Genomic DNA, 25045 nt, shown 5'->3' with positions numbered 1-25045 from the left:
GGAACATGGTGCCTGTGCCTTGTTCTCTGGAACACCTGCAAATACCCATTTTCTTGGGGATTCCTGTATGCAACACTGGTGGGAGTAAGTATAACTGTAAGGGTGCAGGGTGTGCGGTTGTGGGTATAGACAACTCAAGGTCTCTTCATGTTGCTAAGATGCCAGTAAGTACGGTAATACTGAGGCATGAATAAACTGTAGATCCATTAATTTTGGTTCAATTCTCAAATTGTCCACCTCCACTAAGTTTCGGCATCAGGACCATTTTCACAAAACCAAAATGACCGCATACGGGGTTAGCCAAGTAAAGATACTGTGCGGTGGTGCTTATTTTTGTTTTTGTTTTATACGCACACAAAACAACCTGTGTTGGTCACATGACAGTCATTGTAAAAAATAAAAATCATTTGTACAGTGGCCCTTTAACCCGCTTACAATATACAGTATATAGATATGTACATACACACACGGGCTTAAGCTTCCGCTCTGGTTACCCATAAACAGCAGGACTTTGTAAAGATACATTTTTCATTTATAATCTCTTACAAAATATAAATATTTTCATCCACCTAAATAACCTATGCATAGACACACTTTGCAATATGTCAGTATGTACTATAGGGAGGGGGTGTAATGTCCTGAACTGTACCAGGAGAGAATGAATGACCTGGTCATATTTCTGCTGCAGAGTTGGTCATTTTAGGTGTCCGACAGTCCCTCGGTATGTGGGATCTGGTTAGAACATCAAGGTGATCCAGCACTTTAATCCCTTCAGGGGAGAGGACATGCAACGCATTCAGAGTCCACCAGTCCTGCGATCTGGTCCTCTCACTAAGTCATGAATCATCCAGAGTGAGGAGCAAAAGGCAAAATGGAACGAGTATAATGTACAGAAGTAAGAATATGTCTTCAGCATGATTTTAGTCATTGTGGTAGATCTATAGTAGTAGCCACTCATATCCTGGATCCATTGAGATGGTACAAGTTCCAGCCTGATGACATAGGTTTCAAACATAGAGGAGAGGATATGAAGTCTGAAACATTAGATCAGTAGCAATGTTTGTCATACAGGGGGCGCTAGGAGACTCTATGCACATATCATAGCAAGAATAGTGCGTCTTCAGTGTAAGAACATCGGTTTAGCCAGTGTTAGTCGTAATCACTCTGGGAGCTGATCTAAACCTGGATTTAATGTGCATCCATCACCTACCCACAGTGGGTGCCGTTATCTATGGGTCTTACCAATAATTATTTTAAATATTGGTTCATATATGAAGAAATTGCTCCCTCTATTGTGCATAGGCGACAAATCCACTTTAAATACTTTCATGACAAATAGACAAACAAACATATATAGCTATATACACTGAGCATGTATATACCAATTCATTAAAATTGCACACACATCCGCATTCAGTAGTCCATGATAAAATAAACATACACACATAAGCATTCACGCACACAATCCTATAGACACATTGGTACAAGTCCAAACCTTGAGTGCAAGCAACGGAAGTGTCCCCATGTAAGAAAACACCAGTCACGCAGTGCGTACACACAGCTGACTGCATGTGTGGTTGTATCAGGGACAGAAACCCTTCCAGCAGCAGAGTAAAAAAAAAAAAAGGCTCTCAAAAAACTTCCAGCTCTGCAGTGTGTTTTCCAGTCCTGAGCTTCAGGCGCTCATATGTGAGCCCGAATCAAAAGGGAGTCCAGGAGTCATGCGGCTGTCCATTAAACGTGCTCTCCAGTCGGCACTTTCTCTACATGGGGAAACAGAATGCAAGGGTTACTTACCAAGACTGACAAACCTGCTCTGTCCTTACAGCTCTGTTACATATACTGAAATATGACACAATTGAGGGAAAGAGATATGTCAATCGCACAGGTCAGTAACGTTTTTATATGGCTTCAAGGACCCTCCTAAATACAGGTATAATTTAGAATAATTTCGTGTAACTAATGAGGGTGTGCTACCATAGGCATGGAGTTAACAGGGATAGAAAAACAGGAAGAATGCCTTTCGCTGGTGCACCTAAGAATAAATTGAACTCATAATACATAACTTTTATTAGGTATACATATAAAATTTCTGCGAAATAAAACCAAGACATACAGCAATCACACTAATAAAAAAGGGGAGGACGTTTCCCTGACTCAGTGTGACCCCCTGATCACCACAGCCCCTATCTGTAAGTGTTATTTGTACCATAGGCAACAGTAAAAGAGTGGGTATTCTCTTGTGTAAGGTGGATTAGCGGTGAGGTTTCTTTTAATAAATAAGTTTCTCACGCACTGGGAGATAGTCACATAGACTCGGGTGAGGCACGCAACTATTGAGGACAATCCTCCGATAGTGCTGCAGTCAGCCCTGGTAGCCGCTTCCGTAACTTTAAGACTAAGAGCTGGTGAACCATGTATGAGGTGTACAGGCTTGCACTTGCCTCGTTCACCCAGCTCACTCAGATAACGCTGAGTCTGGCGCCAGACTAGCGTGTCAGTCACCGGGTGGACCGCTCACAAAGGTTGCGCAGCAGTACAATTCAAAATTTCAACATTGTATGTGGGGAGGGGAAGAGGGGGTTTTACAACACACTGAGTGTGTTAAGACGGTCAGCGTACGCTTCGCAGTGAACGCTTCCTCAGGACTTCAGACACCCAATTACTTTTGTGGTTTATTATAAGCTTAGACATTGACTGAAGAGTATAAATACAGTATAAGCAGTTCAATGGGATGTCACAGGCCTGCTACTCTCTGGTGATGCCCTGTACATTAACTCACAGATACTGTATGTAAGTCAACCACTGAAATTCAGACTTTAGCTATGCTCAGTGATGTAAGATAGAGAAGCACCTCACTTCCTATATACAGAAAGCAATGGACACAATCTTTTCTCATGGTCTTTAACATGATCGACAAACTGAACTAGGACTATTTACATATTGTAAGTACAGGGTCGATTTTCACAACATGCCTCCCCCTCATTAACAATCTTTTGCCTCAGTGTCACCCCTGTCTATTTCCCCCTCACTCGCAGATTGTAAACTCTCCCTCCCTCACTACTATCATCTCCTACTCACAACAGCATATAATCTTCTGTGTCAGAAGCCGATGCTACAGTCCTTCTGTGGATGTTAGAACTGCAAATGCCCCAGTGTTTATACAACTTGCAGGTCTAACAGTGTCCTGAGCATTGTTAATAAATAGGCCATCTAACTAATGGAAAGGGATGAAAAGAAAAAAGGGCCAAGGGCCAACACACAAGAATATGTATTAAGCTTGGTGATGTGATAAAGTGGCCAGTGACAACACAGCAGCCTATCCGCACCTATCATTTTTCAAACCCAGCTCTTAACGTGACAATAAGGAGCTGATTGGCTGGTGCATTATCACTTTCCACTTTATCACTTCACCAGGTTTAACAATCAATATCCAAATGTTAGCTTGGCCACACAGTAGAATGAGGGTACTATGCCAGGGTAGATTCAAAATATCTAGTACTGTAACTACACTGAACCCTGGCGTGTGAATATATGTTCTTCATTAGCAAATCCCTCCCAGTGTCTTAATGTCAGTTTTCCATGAAAAATACATACTTACTGTGAAACAATGGTGTAGATGTTTTTGCAAAATCTAAAACCACAAGCCCTGCCGCACCTACTTTCTCCTCACTTCCTCATATAAATCAAGTGACTGAATAACTGACTCTAGCTCAGACAGGAAACGTCTCTACACATTCTAGTTTATTGGTCTCGTGATGTACCCGGACACAGGAGAACAAGTGCTTCTTTTGTTTAACAAAAAGAGAAATTGGCTAGGACAATGGCATTACGGACGCTTTGTGGTGCCATATAAATAAAGAAAAATAAATATTTTGATTGTTTTCACTTACCTTCCAGTGATCCCATGGCATTATCTGCCACATGTGTTATAGAGAATCGGGACAAAGAGGTTGGAGAAACACTGAACCTAGACAGCTGAACAGGCAGCACAGGTTTCATGGCAGGAATGGGTATGGGCTCAGGGGCACTCTTAACTTCAGGATTCAGCATGGCTGGAGTGAGTGAGGTTATAAAGGAGGATTTCGCCGATTTAACAGGCAAGGCCTCATCCCACTGGAACTCATCTCCATCTGTGACGTAAGAGAACAAGTATGAGTGATCCTATGGGTTTGGTGTTCTGTTATCAGATACGTACACCCATACTACAAGTATATGCAGCAGTATAAATTGTGGGATGACAAAAGGTAACCAAATTAGCATCATCTACCCATCTCAGACACCCACAACTCCCTCTGCCCTCCCCAACAATGCTACTCTTGAGAAGAACATTCACTATTGGGTACAATATAGGCAGCTCACACTCTGTTCTGTTCATAGTCTGATTTATTTTCTGTTTTGGATGTGTAGAAAATATAATAAAATCGCCACTCTGCCTATCATTACAGTAGCAAAATTAATTCCCAACCTCCGATTGACGACCTGGAGGGCATGCGGGATCGCCTCCCTGGGCGACGTCCTGGATGCTCACTCCTTGGTCCCTTTCTCCTCCCTCCAGAAGCAATACTCACTCCCCGAATCGGAAATATACCACTATATGCAACTTGCACATTGGTGGAAAACCCACTTCCATACCTACTCCTCACCAAATGCCCTCTCCCAGCCAGCCCTCTCTAGACCTAACATGGTAGGACATTTCATTTTGGTACAAAGGGGACATTTCATTTTGGTACAGGACCTTGGTGACCCCCTCTGTCTTTACCAAGACCACGGCCCATAGAAAGTGGGAGGCGGACTTGAGCGGCCCTCTGTCCCCTGCCCAGTGGCAAAAGATTTTTTTATCCGCCTACACGATGTCCCGATGCCTGAACCACACTGAGATGCACATCAAACTTATTAACAGACTCTATTTAACCCCCGACCGCCTCCACACTTTCTGGCCTTCATGCTCTAACCAGTGCTGGAGGCAGTGTGGCTCTGTGGGCACTATATATCACATCTTTTGGTCCTGTCCAAAACTCCAGGAGTACTGGAAGGGGGTCTTCAATTTGATTTCTACGGTCCTCCAGATCGATATCACCCCCTCCCCGAGCATCGCCTTGCTCCATATATACCCCCAAGATGTTTCAACACAGAAAACATGTCCTTGGGCATATCCTCATTGCTGCACGTGCTAACCTGGCTCAGCAATGGAAACAACCCTCGCCCCCATCCCTCCTCAAGGTTAGCCTGAAGATCAACCACCACTACCATATGGAAACCAACACCCTGCCTACCTCACCCAGCCCTTCCCCCCTCACCCCCGTTGGTCTCCTTGGTTCAAGTACATCACAGACCGGGAAGGAGCCAAACTTCTCCCCTCCGGAGCCACCCAAGATTTACCACAGTTCAGTCTAGTTGAATCTCCAGACGCCCCCCCCCAAGCCCAATGTTACAGTCCAGCTCCCTCCACCCCGTATGAATGTGAGGACCACTGAACTGAAGCGTTAGACAAAACTGTCTGTTGTATAACCACTGTTGGTTGGAATATCATACTCTACCAAATTTTGCATTGTTTATGCCTATGTTGCTTTATTTGGTCACTGCGCAGTGACGTGTTATGGGTTATTTACCAATCTGTATATTATTTGCTTCCGTTTGCTATCCATGTCCCCCCCCCTCTTTTTGATTGTCCCCCCTCTTCTTTTTTTGTACCCCATAAAAATTTCTGTACTAATAAAAATCTATTGATGGAAAAAAAAAGAAAATATAATAATTTTTTTTTTAAAAAGAACATAGATTATGTTACTATGGGCCAGATTCTCTAAGCTTCAAAAGTGATAAAATGGAGAGTGATAAACAGCCAGCCAATCAGCTCCTGTCTGACATTTTTTCTAACACAGTCTGTGACATGGCAGGTAGGAGCTGATTGGTTGGTGGTTTATCACTCTCTATTTTATCACTTTTGAAGCTTAGAGAATCTGACCCTTAGTAACATAGACAGCCAATGAGCAGGCAACGTGTTAGAGAGTATATGATAGTATCACTATATCCCATCTCCAAGCAACTGCAGCCATAGAACAGGGACATGTCCTGGCTAGAAACAGATGCTAATAAGGGTAAAAACTAATTATATTATCTGTTTGTTAGGAGGGTGAGAACAGGCAACTCTACAAAAATCATTTCCTGAATACCTTATTATGCATCTTGCAGCCAGTGGTAAGTGATTGCAAGTGAATAAATGGATGAATATAAACACACACACACACACACACTAAAGGTTTTACAAATAAAAAGGTCATGTTACCCACAGCAACCAATCAGATTAGGTCCGTGGCTTTGACCCAAGTTTTAATTTCTATACCCCTTTCACACTGCACCTTGGTCCTGGGTTATTTCCAGGTTCATCACCTTCACACACAGAACCCATGTCTGCCCTCCATATCACTGCAGACCTGCCCTTGAGGCGGGCCTCCTGTTACACAGCCATACAGCAGCTTTGAAAGGTAATGGGGGGAATGAATAACCCGGTTATACTATTCACACTGCAGCCAACCTGGGTTGGACAGAGGACAAACCATGGTAGCGACCGAGTTAAGACCCTTTAGACTCGTGTAGACTCTTTCACAGAGAAAGTACCTGGGTTGACCCATTTTTCCCTGGCAATATCTCTGGGCCAACTCTGTGTGAAAGGGGTATTATTACCAGGTTACTATAAATAATATCCTTACTTTTACCTAAGAGGTGGTTTTCAGGTTCCTTAAATGACATTTGTTCTACATCCAGCAGGACAGTAGGCATTTCTGGGAATTCTTGCTCTGCCAGATCCAGTGTTGGACTCTCCTATAACAAAAAAAAAAAAAAGGACATGTCCAGAGAAGTCTACAAGTCAGAGATCACAAGGCCCTGCACTGTTTGCATCTTCCAGTTAAATACAGCAATATCCAATTTATCGTACAGGGCGGGATGTATTAATATACATTGCCGCCCAGCCGCCGCGATGCTACCGCATATGTACTAACATATGCGGCTAGCATCGGGGTGCGGTGACAGAGACCCCCACGATACCTGTAATGTGGTGTGCGGGGGTCTCCTTCACATCCCGGTGGCTGTCAGTGTCCCCCTGCGTCTCCTCCTCCCCCTGCAGTCAGATGTCCTCCCGGCTGTGACACCTGCTGGGGGAGGAGATCGATGGAGGGGGGGAGGGGGGGGGGGGGCACACGGACGGCGGGAGCGGGCGGCGATAGAAGCCCATAGGCTTCTATAGGGTATCGCCACTCAGAGATGGCGATACCCTGCCTGGCGGAGACGGGGCGGAAGGGTAATGGTACATAGGAAAATGCAGTAAAACCCCTGTTTTACCACATTTTCCCTTTAGTACATCCCGCCCCCATTCTGCAATAATGCAACATGTTAAATCATACGTAAATGCAAAGTCTTCTCCGGGGAAGTGGTATCTACAGTAGAAGGTGTAAATTTACAAAAATGGGAGTTCTATTTACGATGCCCATAGCAACCAATCAGATTCTATTATCTTCTAAGTGCTAAATAAAGAAGTATAATCTGATTTTCTGGAATGGGCAACATCCCATCTTCAATAGAACTCCCATTTTAGTAAATTTACCCCAAGAATCCAGATTAAGGGGGGTATTCAATCCCAGCCAAAATTTGCCCCAGGTGAAAAAATTCTTCTTTTTAGTATTCAATCACAGGCATTTTTTAGTACATTTTCACCCATGCCTTTTCACCTTTTTCCCCGGCAAAATGACATGAGCGAAAATGGCCACGAATTCGCCAAAACCACGTGAGTTTGCAACAATTTCAGCGACTTTTCAGTGAATCGAATCCCCCCCCCCCCCAAAAAAAAACAAAAAATTCCGCCTGGTTTAAATGAGAATTTTTACACTCATGTTGTGCAGATGGGCTGTACAGTGCAATTATATGGAATCACTATAACATAATATGGTATGTTAAAAAAAATCATGACTACATAACAAGCAAAACATTGTGGGGGTTATTCTGGTTTACTTGCAAAGGCAAATTCACTCTCTAATGAACTAAACCATGTGCACTGCAGGTGGGGCAGATGTATCATGTGCAGAGAGTTGGATTTGGGTGGGGGGTGTACTTCAAACTGATCTATATTGCAGTGTAAAAATAAAGCAGCCAGTATTTACCCTGCACAGAAACAAAATAACACCCAAATCTAACTCTCTCTGCACATGTCACATCATCCCCACCTGCAGTGCACATGGTTTCGTCCATTAGATAATTAATTTGCCTTTGCGTGTGAACCAGAATAACCCCCTATGTGTATTATAAAAATTTAGTTTTACCCCTAGACCACTCATATTCATTACTACAGGAGGAGGATGTGGAAGAACAAAGACGACTATTAGAGCAGAAGATCAAATACACCAACACAATATTAAATATAAGTTAATGCACAAGTTCAGATTTCACCTTGTATTATTTTTACCATCTTATTAAATAATGCCAAGAAGGATTTTCAAAGCAGATACATTCTTACAATGGACAACTGTCTCTTATGGAAACATACCTGATCAAATAAATAGACAGTGACATCATTATAGAAAGACACAGCTTTTTTCTTTCTGTCTAGGTCATTTGCTTCAGCCTGCGGCAAAAAGTTTGGTGTCTTTAGGAGGCTTCGGAGATTTCCGGAGCTGCCGGTATCCGTAATTACAATGGGTATGGTAGCATGTTCCTCCTCACTCTCCTCACTGTGTTCTTGGATGTTATAGCAACGAAGCTCCTCATCAGATTCATCGCTGTCCTCACTCTCTTCATCCTCATCCTCTTCTGGGGACTCGCCTACTCTGCTTTCCTTCCGTATAAGTGGAGGAGAGAGGCATTTAGGTAGATGGGAAGCTCCTAGTGCTTCTCTATTGCAGGATGATTTGTCTTCTTCCTGGAGCCCAGTGGTTAAAGTGATACTACCTGGTGCACCTTGTTTAACTGTGCAAGCTTTAGTCAGACACAACTGGACAGGGGATAGGGTGAAGGTCCTGTGTGAGGCAGGCTCTATCGATGAACACGTATCAGGTTGTTTTTCAACAGAAGAATCTTTATGGCAATCAAGGCCCAAGCCTTCATCCACTGACTCCTCCCTTAATATAAGAGGCGGTTGCAACAAAGAAATATCTATTGGTGCTGGCAAAGAAGGCTGGTGAATTTCTTTCTCTGTATCTGTGACAGAATGTGTTTGTTCACTATTTAAGTCCTCAACACTTTCTGATAAATCTGATCCAGTCGCTTCAAATTCCAGCTTTACACACTGGGAATTCTCTAATTCTTCCTGTTCTCTTTCATTTCTCTGGTCAGCCTCCTCTTCTTCACGGTTGAAAGAGTCATAGTCTGAGAAGTATGCAGAATCCCGGTAGGGATTCTTGGCATCTAGACTTTGTAAATCACTGCTTACTGACCGGGACATTGGCATTTCTCCAGGGTCTAAGCTATGTTCTTGAGATTGAGTCAGCTGGTAATAATCATCAGTCTCTCTATTGTCTTGTGGTTCTTTTAAAACAAATTCTGGAGACTCGTAGTTTTCAGTGTCATAGCCACTGTCCAGAGCTTTGTGCTGTACAAAAGGAGTGTAGGTTCCAAGGCTAAATGCATCACATGAACTGGCTGTGGAGGGCATGTCTAAAGAATCTAAGGAGTCTGGAGTTCCTACTTGCTTCTGCAATGATCTGAAGGATGGAGCGGTGTCATTTCGCTCACTAGAGAGGTCGGTAAACACCCCTGAAGTCAACTCCATTGTGTCTTCATCGTCACTGTAACTGTGCACCTGGTAAAAGTCTTTGGGAAACAATTTCTTAGGGCTTTCACTCTCCTTATTGGGTGAAGCAGAGTTGCTACAGTGATCCTGTGATACGTTTTGTGGAGAAACCTCTTGCGAAACAACAGATAGGTCTTCTATGATTTGAAGGTTGTGTATAGGTTGTGACTGAATTGGGACTTCACAATGTTCTATTAAAATGACACCAAGTGGATCCATTTCCTTTCCAGTGCCTGTGCTATCTGGGGATTCCAAAGGATGGTGAATGTGATCAGAGCTTGATACAATCAGGTCAGTTTGTATTGCCTCTGCTGTCAAAGGGGAGCAATGGCTGGGTAACATATCTGAATTGGTTTCTAACAAGATAGAACATCCTTGTACCATAAGTTTCTCCGCTTTGCAAAACAAATCATCCCTTCTTTCAGGAAGAATGCTGACATGGTCTCCCTCCCCAGAGTCCATAACCTGCCACGATTCAGGACCATAGGGTTCAGCCTCAGTATCCTGGGGGTCTTCAGAGCGGCGATTGCACCAGACACCAGAGTTGTGTTGTAGAGGTTCATTGGAGATGTTATTGTTTGATGAGATGTTTGACGCCCAGTGTGGGGAAAACGTATCAAGGTGAGGGGTTCTCACTGACAAATCTTGTTGATCGTCACCATGCAATAACTGCTCATTTTCTGCTTCAGATTTCATTGCAGTAATCTGTTCTGTACAAGCCTGTTTACGGTCCTCACTTTCTGACTTATTTATCAGTGCTGTCTTTCCCATGCTTAACTGGGCCTGACACAGCTGCATTAAAGATGGCGATGCTCCAAGGGGATCGGCAAAGCCACCCAGACCACCAGTTTCTTCTTTTAAAGAGACCAACTGTTTTTCTTCTGTCTCATCTTCATAAAATGAACAATCACTTTGATTTTTGTCCTCAATGAGTAGACTCTCATCTTCTGCAGAAAAGTCTACTTGTGCCAGCAGAGGCTCCATGGAAAGCTTTACAGATGGACTTTTTTCACTTGTTTGAGTCTCTATCATCGGTCCCTCTTCCTCTTTTACACTGTGCTCTTCATGCTGCGGGCTGTAATCCTGCTGGAGATTGCTGCCCAAAGGTTCCTCAATACGTATGTAATAGTCTCCTGCCACTGAGGGACTACGGGCACTCAGAACAGGCACCACCTCAAGCGGTCGAGACTCAAGGTTGCCATCTTTATTATCAAAGCCAGATGGGGACACACCCAGACTAAGCCTGTCACCATTATTTGTGGTGTAGTACATCTCTTGGTATGGTTGGCAGCCTGGATTCAGTGGGTATTGGTCATGCCGCCCACGCTCCCATTTATACTCAAAGTTGAGCCCCTGGCTAGTTTGAGTCACAGTTAACACATCATCACCATCAGTGTGGAATCCATCCGCAGAGAAGTGCTCCAGTAGAGGGTAAGAGGAGAGTTCGGTCTCATGATGTCCCACACTATCCGTCCCACTTGGTTTCATAGAGTTCCACCGCTTTTCAAACTCCTCCTCCAGCTCGCCAGCTCCTTTGACATTCAGGTAGGAAAGAAGAAGATGTACCTCGTCCACTGTGGGTCTTTGCTCAGGCTGCAGCCAGCAGAACTGCATCACCTCATACCTGAAAGAAAATGCAAAAATGATTACGTGTAACGGTTGTTCATTCAACATTTTGTATTCTTTTTCTTGTTAATGAATAGCTTTCACTAGACCCTTAAAACCACTTAAAATACATATGACTGGACAGCCAATGCAATTCATCCAACTACTGTAGCTCTTCATTCTGCACCTTCCTAATACCGACAGTAATGCATACAGGGATTTTTTCTTATTTCCAAATTACTAGAATGACCAGAATACCTGATGAATAGGGGGGACACTACAACCAGCTGCATATAATTTATGGAATTAGGTCTAAAATGTAAAGGTTCTCTGGAATTTTTTTTATTTTAGAGCAATCGTATAAGAGAGCAAATCCGCTAAATTATAGGAAGTTTAACACATTAAAATCCATGTTACAGATGTTTCTCTGAGCCTGCTTGCAAGTGGAAATGCTTGTTTGGATAGGGTCAATATTTTTGGCAATCCTACTTGAACCTCTTGGAACTAAAATTATACATTTCGTAATTTATTTAATGTAAATGCAACTCAGATACTTGGAGCATATTATTATATCATTAGTCAAGTTCAATTGAAAAGCCATAACAAAAATCCATAAATGATCATTTGAAATGAAAACCACCATTGTACATAGAACCTTTACACAATTGTACCATCACTATCAAACTAGTAAAATTTAATTTAATTTTAAATGAATCCCACATTTCTGAGTGTCTGTGCTGTTGAATTTACCAGTCCCTTATCTGCATAGTATGCCAGGTAAAATGTGGACATAAACAGTCTAAAGGAGCCCATACACGCTCCGTTTTGCGGAGGCTCCGTTCTGTACTATGAGATGCACGCTCCCACGCATCACATAGTACGGTACAAAAAGTATGTGCTGCACATACTTTTTGTACTAGCTACACATCGCATTGGATCGCATTGCATGCACAAGGCATGCGATGCGATGTGTACTATTTAAGTCCCAAATGGATCCGTTAAACGGACCGTGTATGGGCAGCTTTAGACTGCTTAAGAAGGTTAATCTCATAGGCCAGACTGGAGACCCCTTTCTCCTGTGATATCTACACTGGGAACAGCTAGATCTAGTGTGCAGCTGTACATAATGTACCAGAATGATAATAAAATAAAATAAAAAATTGTTACAATAAGAACTGACTGTTTGATAAAGTCAGACTTCTCCAGAGTAACCCATTTCCTGAATACGATCACAATCTGATTGGATGCAAATTGCCATTAGGATCCAGATAGAACATCCTCCCAGCAGCCAGTAACAACACCGTATATACTCGAGTATAAGTCGACCCGAATATAAGCCGAGGCACCTAATTTTACAACAAAAACTGGGAAAACTTATTGACTCACGTGGGACCCTCACTCGAGTATAAGCCGAGGGGGGCTTTTTCAGCATAAAAAATGATCTGAAAAAATATGCTTATACTCCAGTATATATGGTAAGCCTGTTTACAGTCTCACTGGACATTAAAAAAAATACTATGCTCTGAACATTGCGAATTTACTGCTTCTACAATGTCATATCTCTGCCGTAGAAGGAATGCTGGAACTTTCCACTGCGTGTGCATTTTTGCTGCAGCTATATTTGTGAGCATGGTGACTGACCTTTGCCATGTTTCTATGGTTTATAATCCATGATGTATGTTTCTCTAGTGACATATCCAAGCTTCTTGGGTGTTTTTCTGCCAAGAAAATCCCAGATGGTTACTAGTTTCCATGTGGATACGTTTGTTGTGTGTATGCGTCCTCTCCCAGATGTATGTAGCGCACAGTGACAATTTAATCATTGCAATGGAAGAACCATCTTCTGGCAATAATCTTCAGCAGAGCCCATGAGAAGGACTGATAGTTCCTATTATTAAATAACTCACCGTGCTGCTATTTTTAAGACCTCTTATAAATGCAGAGACACACAGTTCTCACCACATGGGCAAACTAGAGATGGGATAAGGCCATTAGGTCGACATGGCTTATGTTGACACATAAAATATGGCAAAGGTCAACAGTGTTGTAAGGTCAAAAGGTCGACAATCAAAAGGTCGACATGCATTTTTCCGGTTTTTTTTTTTTTTAGCGGACATGTGCCAACAGGCGGCATTTCATACCCCATCATCCAGTAGGGGGTGGAGGGAGAACAGAATAGCATGCCGAGCATAACGAGGCACCATGCCCGGATCATGGCAAGTGCAGAGGGCAATGTGAGGAGAACGCAGTACACCATAACTGTGTCCATGTCGACATACAATTTAGATAAGTGATGGCACACCTCATACAGATCTAAATCGCTGCACATTTTATATCTGCCCCATCTGCAGTGCAACATGGTTTTGTCCAGACCCACAGTTACACAGAAGCAGGCCCTGTACAGTATGTTGAGCATATGAGGTCTCCGATGTTTGCAGGTCTCTTACCAGCGGTCTGAAAGCAGTTGCTTGAGCTGCGGCTTAGGTAGTTTAAGCTGTTGTTCCTTAATGACGTAGCTGAGGACCTGGCGGTCAGAGTAGGTGTCATAAGGCTGCCGCCCTAACTCGAACAGCTCCCAAAGTGTAACTCCCAAGGACCTTTGAGGGACAGAATGCTACATATTAGTCATGGACAGTGAGTGACAACAGCTGATTCAATGATTTACATACAATAAATCCCTACTAGTCACCACTTCAAAAAGTCATTGCACTAAATTCTATAAAGAGCAGACCGCAGTCTAAAGGAGATATTCACATGGTTTTTTTTATTGGGGTGCCCAAAGTAGGTGCCCATTAGAGCTATCCAATTGCTGCTCTAAACCAGGTGCTTTATATTCACTGCTAATAACGGCTAATCCCATCTATAGTCCTGGTAAAGTGGCCACAACTCTCATTTAGGGACCTAAACCTGACTGTGAGAAGCAATGTCACTCCTGTGGCTAATGGGGATAACTAAGCAAAGAGATAATTAAATTGCTATGTTTTGCACCCCTAGTCTTAGCCCCAGAGAAAACAAATAATTGTCCCCTTACGTCATAAGTTAACAATTAATCTTCAATCACTTAAGTGAGCAACCGCTACAAGAAACTTGTGCTAACTGGTGACTTGACAGAACTAACTGCTACAATAAAAATGGATTCCCTGTAGTGTCAATAGATCAACATTAAAAGGTTGCCATTCATTAAAAAGTGGCAAGCACAGGGTTGACTGTTCATCATCAGTGCACGCTATTATAGAGGCAATGTCCATCAGTGCACGCTATTATAGAGGCAATGTCCATCATCAGTGCACGCTATTATAGAGGCAATGTCCATCATCAGTGCACGCTATTATAGAGGCAATGTCCATCATCAGTGCACGCTATCCTAGAGGCAATGTCCATCATCAGTGCACGCTATCCTAGAGGCAATGTCCATCATCAGTGCACGCTATCCTAGAGGCAATGTCCATCATCAGTGCACGCTATTATAGAGGCAATGTCCGTCATCAGTGCACGCTATTATAGAGGTAATGTCCGTCATCAGTGCACGCTATTACAGAGGCGATGTCCGTCATCAGTGCACGCTATTACAGAGGCAATGTCCATCATCAGTGCACGCTATTATAGAGGCAATGTCCATCATCAGTGCACGCTATTATAGAGGTAATGTCCGTCATCAGTGCACGCTATTATAGAGGTAATGTCCGTCATCAGTGCACGCTATTATAGAGGCAATGTCCATCATCAGTGCACGCTATTATAGAGGCAATGTCCATCATCAGTGCACGCTATTATAGAGGCAATGTCCATCAGTGCACGCTATTATAGAGGCGATGTCCATCATCAGTGCATGCTATTATAGAGGTAATGTCCATCATCAGTGCACGCTATTATAGAGGTAATGTCCATCATCAGTGCACGCTATTATAGAGGTAATGTCCGTCATCAGTGCACACTATTATAGAGGTAATGTCCGTCATCAGTGCACGCTATTACAGAGGCGATGTCAGTCATCAGTGCACGCTATCATAGAGGCAATGTCCGTCATCAGTGCACGCTATTATAGAGGTAATGTCCGTCATCAGTGCACGCTATTATAGAGGTAATGTCCATCATCAGTGCACGCTATTATAGAGGTAATGTCCATCATCAGTGCACGCTATTATAGAGGTAATGTCCGTCATCAGTGCACGCTATTATAGAGGTAATGTCCACCATCAGTGCACGCTATTATAGAGGCAATGTCCATCATCAGTGCACGCTATTATAGAGGCAATGTCCATCATCAGTGCACGCTATTATAGAGGCAATGTCCATCAGTGCACGCTATTATAGAGGCAATGTCCATCATCAGTGCACGCTATTATAGAGGTAATGTCCATCATCAGTGCACGCTATTATAGAGGTAATGTCCATCATCAGTGCACGCTATTATAGAGGTAATGTCCGTCATCAGTGCACACTATTATAGACATCCATCTGGTAGATTACTTACAGGAAGTGGTTGTGTCGAAGTAAAACTATTCCCTCCTATGATCATAACTTCTACTCTAGAACCATCTTCGGTCATAATATACTACAGTAACTTTTGCATATTTCAAGTGTGTGTGTGTGCTACAGTTTAGTGTTATAGTAGTGACCCATTATGTGTTTTTCCCTACCATATGTTGGTTTTGTACAGTTATTATACACCTGTGCTACGGGGAATAAAATGAACATTTAGGTTATTTAAGTTACATTGTTGGTGCGTTATGTAGTTCCAACACTCTACCTAAATTATTGAGAGGTTTTATTTTTCTTTCCACAAAGTCATTGGCCACAAAGTATTATTTACAAGTGCCACACCCTTGTTCCATACCCTACTGTGCTTTGCACAATGACATTACCCTGCACCTGCAACAATGGTTTATTTGTAAACATCACACAACACAGGGAAGTGCATTGAGACACACACTCACATCACTGAGGATGGGCAGGCAGTGCTCCACCCAGGCCAAGGCAATGACAGAAACTGTTACATGGGTGACAAATAGGAGAGGGAGAAAAAGATAGCTTCTTACCAGATGTTACTGGCCTTGGTCTGATCAACCACCAGCAGGTTCCCATGTACTTCATCAATGAGCTCCGGTGCGATCCATCGCAGAGGAACCCACAGCTGGTCGGACGTCAGAAGGTAATCATCCTGCAAGGTACAAGTACAGCTGCCCGCTCAGAGTCAGACACACTTTCAAGCTTCGTTCCCTGCTGCTGCTTCCTCCTCCACCTCGCCCCCACCCTCCCTGAGGATCAGCAGACGTCTGACTCACCCTGACGGAGAGGTTACAGCGAAGTCCCCTCCTCCCCCTTGAGGCAGAGACGTGCTCTGAGATGGGAGAATGCCTACTCCCCTCCCTTAATCCGGGCAGCGGAGTGCCTCCTCTGGCACAGGCTGGGGACACCTGGCAGGGTGCCAGGTGCTGGCTTACACAGTCATGTGTGTAACACAGTGTCTGAGTGCTCTCCTGTCATACATGATGCAGCAGCTCCGCAACAAGACAACTGATGCTATGGGAATGTGTCCAATCCCTGCCTTTGTCTGCTCTGCAGCAGGTGTACTTACATTCCAATACAAAAACATCAGTTTAAACATAAAATTGAAAGCAATCTTGTTTACAAATTTACAAGAGTATACTGAAAAGCATATTGTAAACAATTCTACTGTATGTTCATTTAGGTTACTTCTTTGTTGTAGAACCACAAAAACCAGCATGCCCTGTCAGATACGGGTATCATATTGTATAGATACATTTTATTGTACAGGTAAAATACAAAATGATCAACATGTGCATTTAAATGGACCATTCTCCTCTTATCCACATCTATAATTTATCCTGTGTCTAGGACAGTGCCGCTGGTGTAATAGCATTACTGCCTAACATGGAGGATATCCACCATGGCCTTAACTGTGTGGAGTTTGTATATTCTCACAAACTCCACACATGCTGGAGTGGCTTTCCTCCAGGTATTCCGGTTTACTCCCAAAATATACTGATATATTAACTACAGTAGGTCCCGATAAAAAAATAATTTAAAGAACCTAAAGTGTTTGTATGTACATGCCTTTAGGGCAGACTAGATAGTCTAAGTCAGGGGTGTCTAAACTTTTTGCGACAGGGGCCAGATTTGGTGAAGTGTAAATGTGTGGGGGCCAACCATTCAGCCTGACATTCTTTGAATCATTAATCACATCAGAATGGTCCCCCAGCCTGTCCTCATTCACTGTATGTCGCCCAGCCTGCCCCTTCACTGTATTTGCCCCAGCCTGTCCCCATTCACTGTATGTCCCCCATTCACTGTATGTTTGCCACTCTGCACCCATTCACTCTGCCTGCCCCCCTTATCTTAATGTCCATCAGTGCCTCCATTCATTGTATGTTCCCAAGCCTGACCCTGCTTCACTCTATGACTCCCATTCACTTTATGACCCCCATTCATTATGTACTCCACTCTGCCCCTAGTCACTGTATGTCCCCCAGCCTGCCCCTGCTCCCCCTTCTCTGAATAGCCATCACTGCCTCCATTCACTGTATGCAGGACCGCCGAGAGGCAGGGGGGGCGGGTACATTTTACCGGGGCCCGGGACTATCAGGGGGCCCGGGCCCGAGGACACACACACACTCTTTTTTTAAAGGCAATTGGTGCGTGTGCCGCGCAGTTCTGTGTAGCGGGACTCGGGAGCGCGGGCGGTGGTAAATTACTAGAGGAGAGGCGAGCGGGTGTTTAATATCTGACTGTCACTGTCAGTGAGGATGTGCAGACACTGACAGTGGCAGAGGCGTCCGGTCCACCGCTGCGGAGCTTCCGTGCAGACTGCAGAGAGAGACTCTCGCGAGATGATTATCATCATCTCGCACTCGCAGGTCTGTCTGTGTATCTGCAGAGTGCAGACGACAGCAGCTGGGACCGTCCGGTGCTAGTACACTACTTCTACTACAGCCTGCACGTGGGTGACCAGGGAGGGGAAGGTGCGGTGGAGCCAGAGGATCTGAGAGCCTGAGGTCACTGTGCACTGACCCAGAAAATTCAGACAGACCCAGTAAATTCTAAAAACGCTGCAGTGCTTCCTGTAAGTACATTTGTCTGACCTGCCTGGCTTAATATATAATTTATATAGGTTCTGACTATCTATGATTGATCTGTATGTGTATATATATATATAGATATATAGATATATAGATATATAGACATCTATATAGATATATAGATAGATATATCTATATAGATAGATATATATCTATATATACAAGCCATTGAAAGGAAACCCACGAGCTGATGTTTCAGTGCTTCTAGGACACCTTTGTCAATGGTTGTGTCCAAATTGAATTTTTTTTTTATATATATATATATATATATAAAAACACACTCCAATTCAATATCTCATTGTGGCCTTGTGGGTGCATATATTTGTAGTGTTCACACTAGGTTTGTAGGCTGTGCCCTGCCCATTTTTCTAACTTGTGAATGCGCCCTGCCCTTATTTTATTACGGTAATGTGCGCCCTTCCACAATCCCCCACCGCGACAGGACTTTGGGGTTTATTCTAGTTCATTCTTTCTGACAAAATCCTTCTTAGATGGACAAAACCATGTGCACTGCAGGGGGGCAGATGTAACATGTGCAGATAGAATTAGATTTGGGTGAGTTATTTTGTTTCTGTGCAGGGAAAATACTGACTGCATGATTTTACACTGCAATATAGATCTCACTTTGAAGAAAAACCCCACCCAAATCTAATTCTCTCTGCACAAGTTACATCTGCCCCACCCGCAGTGCACATGGTTTTGTCCATCTAAGAAGGATTTTGTCAGAAAGAATGAACTAGAATAACCCCCTTTGTTATGTGCAGCTCTTCCTGCTGCCACTGTGCTGAAAGGCCTGCCCCTCTCAGCCCTCTGGTGTCCCCCAGCACCTCCGCCGCTGCAGCTGCAAGTGTATGAGAGCGGAGCGCAGCGCCGAAAACTTCCCCCACCCCTCAAGTGGCTCTTGGCCATTTAAAATGCTGTGCAACTCCTGAGCCAATCATAGCTTGCGTAGCGGCAGCTGCAGTGATTGGCTGCCGGGCCGCAAGCTCCGATTGGCTCACTAGTCAGGCACCATATTTGAAGTGGCTTAGAGCCGCCGGACGGGTGATGGAAGCATGTGGCGCTGCTATCTGCTCTCATACAGTGATGGAGGGGGAGGCCAGACCCAGACTACCGGGGTGAGTCTGCACTACAGGAGGCACTAGAGGGGGCATTTAACAGAGGCATTACAGGGGGCATCAAGCAGAGGCACTACAGGGGGCATCAAGCAGAGGCACTACAGGGGGCATTATTCAGTGGCACTACAGTGGCATGATAGCAGCCTGAAATCAGGATACATATTATAGGTGGTTTTAAATGTAAACAAACTGGTTGTCTTGTATTTTTCTGCATTGATGCTGTGACTGGTGCTCTGCTGAGAGCAGCAGGTCAGCTATTCTAAGTGCCCCCCCATCTAAGCCTTGGGAGTGAACACTATATTTGTATGTCTATATTTGTATGTCTTTATATATACAGTATAGGGGTAAAAGCCGCTCCACTATGGTGAAATCCCACCTTGCGATTTAATGTGCATGCTGTGTACTGCTGCTAATCTTTTCGCAGCGGAGCAAAAATGTCTACAGTAAATCCATTTGTGAGACACTCCCTATGGAATGATTTTTTTCACCGGTCACCACTGATCGCAAGCTCTGAGTAGCCAGGGATTTACTCGGCGGCTGCGATAATATCAGCTTGATTGTGGCTGGTGCTGACATCAAAAACCTTTCTCTAACCAGCTTGGGCACTCCTATGCTATCTCTGAGATCACCAATGTTTTTTTTGGCACGGCTAGCACTTTCCTTAACACTACCAATTAATGGTCTACCAACCCCAGAAGCTGGCTTCTTATTAATCACCTTGTCAATGGATTGCTAATAGAAAACGTACTGTAGCAGGACTTAATCGCTGGATGGAATGGCACACACGCATTGAAGCCCATAGGCATGCACAGTACATCGATGATCGTCCACTGTGCAAATTTGCAGGGATGCGATTAGGTCTGAATTGGGCCCTATGTGAGTGTGTTTGTGTGTATAGATGTTTCCCTCTATGTTTTTTTGCAGTTTATCATAGCGGTATTGGTATGTGAAATGGGGGCCCTGGGAAGTTGTTGTACCGGGGCCCAGGATTTCTCTTGGCAGCCCTGACTGTATGTCCCCCACTCTGCCCCCCCCCCCCCCCCCTTCGCTGTATGTTTCCCAGCCCCTTGTGTGAGCCAGAGGAAGGAGAGGCAAAGCAGGCACTGCAAGGACAGGAGATGCTTGGGCTCCCGCTGCTGCCCTCCTCCGCTCTGCATGTTACGGGAGCAAGCTTCCCCCTTGCTGCCCCCCTCCCCAAACACTGCTGTCACTGATTGTGGAGTAGGGTGATATATACGATTGCAGCAGCAGGGGTAGGATGCCAAACACATCTGACTGTGGCGGCTGGAACCTCCTCACTGCAGCAGACAGCAAGGTAAAGGCGCGCTCACTGGGGCCCCACCTTTAGTGTCCTGTGCTGTGCTTCCCACATCTGATGCTCTTCCCGCTTCCAGCTGGAGGCCGCTTGAAATGACAGCACGGGCCGCAATTGCCCCCCGGGCCTGACTTTGGGATATGCCTGGTCTAAGTGGTTCTTCTATCTATGCTGTAAAATTCTATAAGGGTTATTTATCAAAACTTGCAGAGAGAAAAAAAAATTGAGAGATAAAGTAGCAAACAATGAGCTCCAAACTGCCAATTGGCTGATACTTTATCGCCTATAGTTGTATCACTATCGGAGCTTTGATAAATACCCCCTTATGTTTCTATGACAAGAAAAGCTAAACATTTTTGTTCCATTTCATAGAGTTGTGCCCGGGCCAGTTTAGGACTTAACGTTACCCTAGGCAACCTACTGCCCTCTCACCCCACACTGCCACCAACACCCACTTTCCAGGCCCTCAAGTGAAAGTGTGGAGGTGGTGTCTTGGAAGTTCCACACCTGCCATCCTAAATTTTGTGATAGGCAGAGACCTTGGCATCAAATTATGACAAAGAGCACATCGCTTAGCACGTCTCTCTGTTATAGTGTCATCAGCCTTGCATAGATTGTGCTTAAGTAGAAGAAAAAATGTTTTTGTTACTTTTTTAAACTGTACAGATACAGCAGTATTTCTCCACTGGCGTGTACTCCGACCACATCAGGGTACACTGATTCATATTTTGGTTTAAAAAATGAATGGCATAATTGTGGCCTAATGCAAATCAGGCCCAGGGGGTGCTTCAGTAGGGCCTTCATACTCTTCTTCATTGAGGTTCCTTCCTCTTGACAAAATCATAAGTATAAACGCTTGTGATTTGTAAGCCAAATATAATCATGTCCCATTCACATCCAAGATAATGACATGATGGTTGGACAACCCTTTTTCTGGTAAACAGCTAATATATATAAATACTTATTTATTAATACATACGTGTGGGTTATTCAGTAAGGATCTCAAAAGCAAAATCTTTCCCTAATGGGCAAAAACCATGTGCACTGCAGGTGGGCAAATGTAACATGTGCAGAGAGTTATGTGGCATACACAAGGGGCAACTGTAACCCTATTTCTAAAGGCCCATACACATTGGGCGACTTTGAGCTGAAAGCCGCTCAAAACAGCCTGTTTGAGCTGCTTTCAGCTCAAAGCCGCCCAGTGTGTATGCCCCGGCGGTGAGCGCTTCTGTGCGCTCCCGCATCATCCCCGGGAAAGCCGCTCATCTGCTGGTAATACCAGCAGATGAGCGGCGTTGAGGACGGCTTTGCATAGCTCTGTGCTATGCAACGCCGTCCTCGCCCCTCCGTCGGCACCGGGCAGGGAGAAAGCCGCTCAGTGTGTATGTGCTGAGCGGGTTTCCCCCCAGCGATGATTGACATCATTGCTGTGCATACACGCTGGGCATAGTCGCCCAGTGCATATGGACCTTAAGAGACCTGACTAGATTGCTTAGAAATTAAGCACGGATCACTCCGTGTACAGGTACCCCCGCGACGGCGGTGTGTGGTCTGGGTTTTGCTGGGCTAGATTTATACTGCAGTTTGGTTTTGCACAGTCGAGAAAGATTTTGCTTCCTAAAGGTCCATACACACTGGGCAATCTTGCCCAGCGTGTATGGACAGCGATGATCGCTATCGTCACTGGGGAGAAAGCCACTCAGTGCATACACACTGAGCCTCTTTCCCCCCTGCCCGGTGCCGACAGCAGGGGACGGACGGCTTTGCAAAACGCAGAGCTATGCAAAGCCGTCCTCAAACCCACTCATCTGCAGGTAATACCAGCAGATGAGCGGTTTTCTTGGCATACACACTGGGCGGCTTTGAGCTGAAAGCCGCTGAAACATGCTGTTTTGAGCGACTTTCAACTCAAAGTCGTCCAGTGTGTATGGGCCTGTACGGAGTTCTCCCCATAGTTGTAAAAGCCAATAATTACTTTTTATATAACTTAAATTTGAGTTTTATTATCCTTTAATTTCAAGGGGGAACCAATTATTTGTTATAGTAATTGTATAGTGTCTGGTGTGCACCTGGTCACCTGTGATGTGTGACTGTACTGTAGTTAGAGCAAATACTCTGCACTGCGCTACAATGATGGTGTCATGAAGAAACCAGGTGACTCAATACCCATCTCTCCGAGGCAATAGCACAAAAGCTTGATAGAAACAGGTACAGTGCAGAGTATATGCTGCAAAGGCATGTTCTGGCATAGCTGCCACACCATGACCCATCTCTAAAAACCACCATGGGTTACTGTTAATGGAAGGGTCTTATAAAGTTCCATCTGGAACATTCTTATAATGATCTCTGATAGACTCTCGCTGCAGAGTATAGAGTTGTTTATTAAATGCTGCTCACCGCAATGCACCACATCCACTATCTGCTACAAGTACCCTCCACATGGAGGCCAATAGGCTACAGTACACTTCATTATCAGGCACCTTATGGCTGACATGACCACAAAAAGTGACAGCTTCACCATGCCAGCATAGCAATATAACTGTAATATGAAGTTCGCTTTTTAGTAGCACATTCTTATACCATCAACCAAGCTCTGAGCACTTGTTTCACAGTTAGCAACAAGGCAAAAAAAAAGAAGCAGTTTGTTAAAGCTACAGTATGTTGCATTGCAGGTGGGGCAGATTTCAAATGAGCAGAGAGATCTATAGTCAGGAGGAAGTGTGTCCTAGCTTAATTTATAATTTCAGTGTACAAACATAGCTGCCCAGTATTTGTTAGCTACATGCAAAAGCAGCCAGTATTTTCCCTGCAAATAAATAATTGCATTTGCACCCCTTTTGTAACATGGGGTCCAAATTCGGCCCTGTGTCCGATAGTGGGGGTCTGCACATGTGCATATATGCGCAAGTGCAGACCCCCTGGTGCAAACAACTTCTGCGTGACTCTGACCTGAATCATGCCCATGGTTTGTGCCAGAAGCAAATTGCTTTTTTTTTTTTTTTGCTTACTCTGAATCAGACACTGAATGTAACATCATGGGCCACACAAATATACAGCATAATCTGGCACCAAATAATACAAATAAAACCCATTTGTTTAATGGAGAAATCCAGATTCGTTTCACACTAAAGATTCCTCCTACTGTAGAAGATGTCGCTTACCCGATACTTGGAATGTGCCAGGCCATAGTCTCCAATTTTCACTGTCAAGTCAGCAGCCAAGAGGCAGTTCCGTAGAGCGAGGTCACTACATATTAGACGGGAAAGAAGAACTGTCATATAGACTGCAGGGAAGATGTCATTTTTATTTTGTAGATTCCATTGAATTAAATTCACACACATATAGAGATATATCAGGCATATACAACCCAGCCAAACAGCTTCCAGAACCATGCCATTAGGGCCATTAGATAAGCTAAATGGCCCACCATAGTCACACCCAATATACTGATTTTTATTTTTCCATGCAACATTTCTACAGTGAGCTCCACATGCATTGGTGATTTGTGCAATGGGCAAGAGGGTTGGTGTTTTATAATGTAAATGAACTTGAGCACACCTTGCCTTGTGCAGCTATATTCCACACATCAGTGCTGCACTGCATAGTAATATCTCACACCAGCTGCCACCGACATTGAGGACCAACAGCTAGGAGCATCACTCATCCTCACCAACAATAAGACACTGCCCTGCAAGGGTCCTATTCTGACCAGGGAAAGATTGCTAAGGACCTTTCATGCTCTCATGTTTGTGTAGGTTTCCTCGGAGTGCTATGGTTTTCTCCAAAAGTGTAAAGGCAGACTGGCAGGTAAGGGCAGAACCGGATTAACAATGGGCCTGATGGAGCTACAGCTCCAGGCCCACTCTCTAAATATGCCCATTTTGTAGCTAAGGGTCAGGGCTTTCCAACGAGCCCAGCCTGCGTCTCTAGCCCCCCCGGGAACCGGAGATACTGCCAGGCAAAGCCAGAACGTTTTTCCCATAGGATAACATGAGACCCGCAAATTCCGACTCCCACCTGGTTCCAACGGCATCACAGAAGCTCAAGGTTGATCTCAGTCTAACCGAAATTGCTGGGCCTTCAATCTGATACCAGGCTGGTCCATATGGGTTCATTGGTTCTAGAG

The 25045-nt window shown here is 44.3% G+C and overlaps 1 protein-coding gene across 4 annotated transcripts in view; it reads right to left on the bottom strand.

Moving 5' to 3' along the window:
- Window positions 1–327: 327 nt before the first annotated feature.
- The window catches only part of AATK (apoptosis associated tyrosine kinase), a 104612-nt gene continuing 79894 nt past the window's right edge, over window positions 328–25045 (bottom strand). For 3 of the 4 annotated variants that reach the window (XM_083148812.1, XM_083148815.1, XM_083148814.1), the window contains 7 exons: window positions 24081–24165; window positions 16426–16547; window positions 13834–13983; window positions 8540–11405; window positions 6711–6822; window positions 3894–4133; window positions 328–1763 (listed from right to left, as the gene is read on the bottom strand). In XM_083148812.1, coding sequence (XP_083004938.1) covers window positions 1735–1763; window positions 3894–4133; window positions 6711–6822; window positions 8540–11405; window positions 13834–13983; window positions 16426–16547; window positions 24081–24165 — 3604 coding nt within the window. In that variant the 3' untranslated portion in view covers window positions 328–1734. The remainder of the gene's footprint in view (window positions 1764–3893; window positions 4134–6710; window positions 6823–8539; window positions 11406–13833; window positions 13984–16425; window positions 16548–24080; window positions 24166–25045) is intronic. The other variant, XM_083148813.1, reaches the window with a different exon arrangement.

The sequence above is a fragment of the Crinia signifera genome, chromosome 6, assembly GCF_055691185.1.
Source record: "Crinia signifera chromosome 6, ASM5569118v1, whole genome shotgun sequence".
Lineage (NCBI taxonomy): Eukaryota > Metazoa > Chordata > Amphibia > Anura > Myobatrachidae > Crinia > Crinia signifera.
Note: the sequence above shows the minus strand (reverse complement) of the source record. Positions and strands in the feature narration are given on the sequence as shown.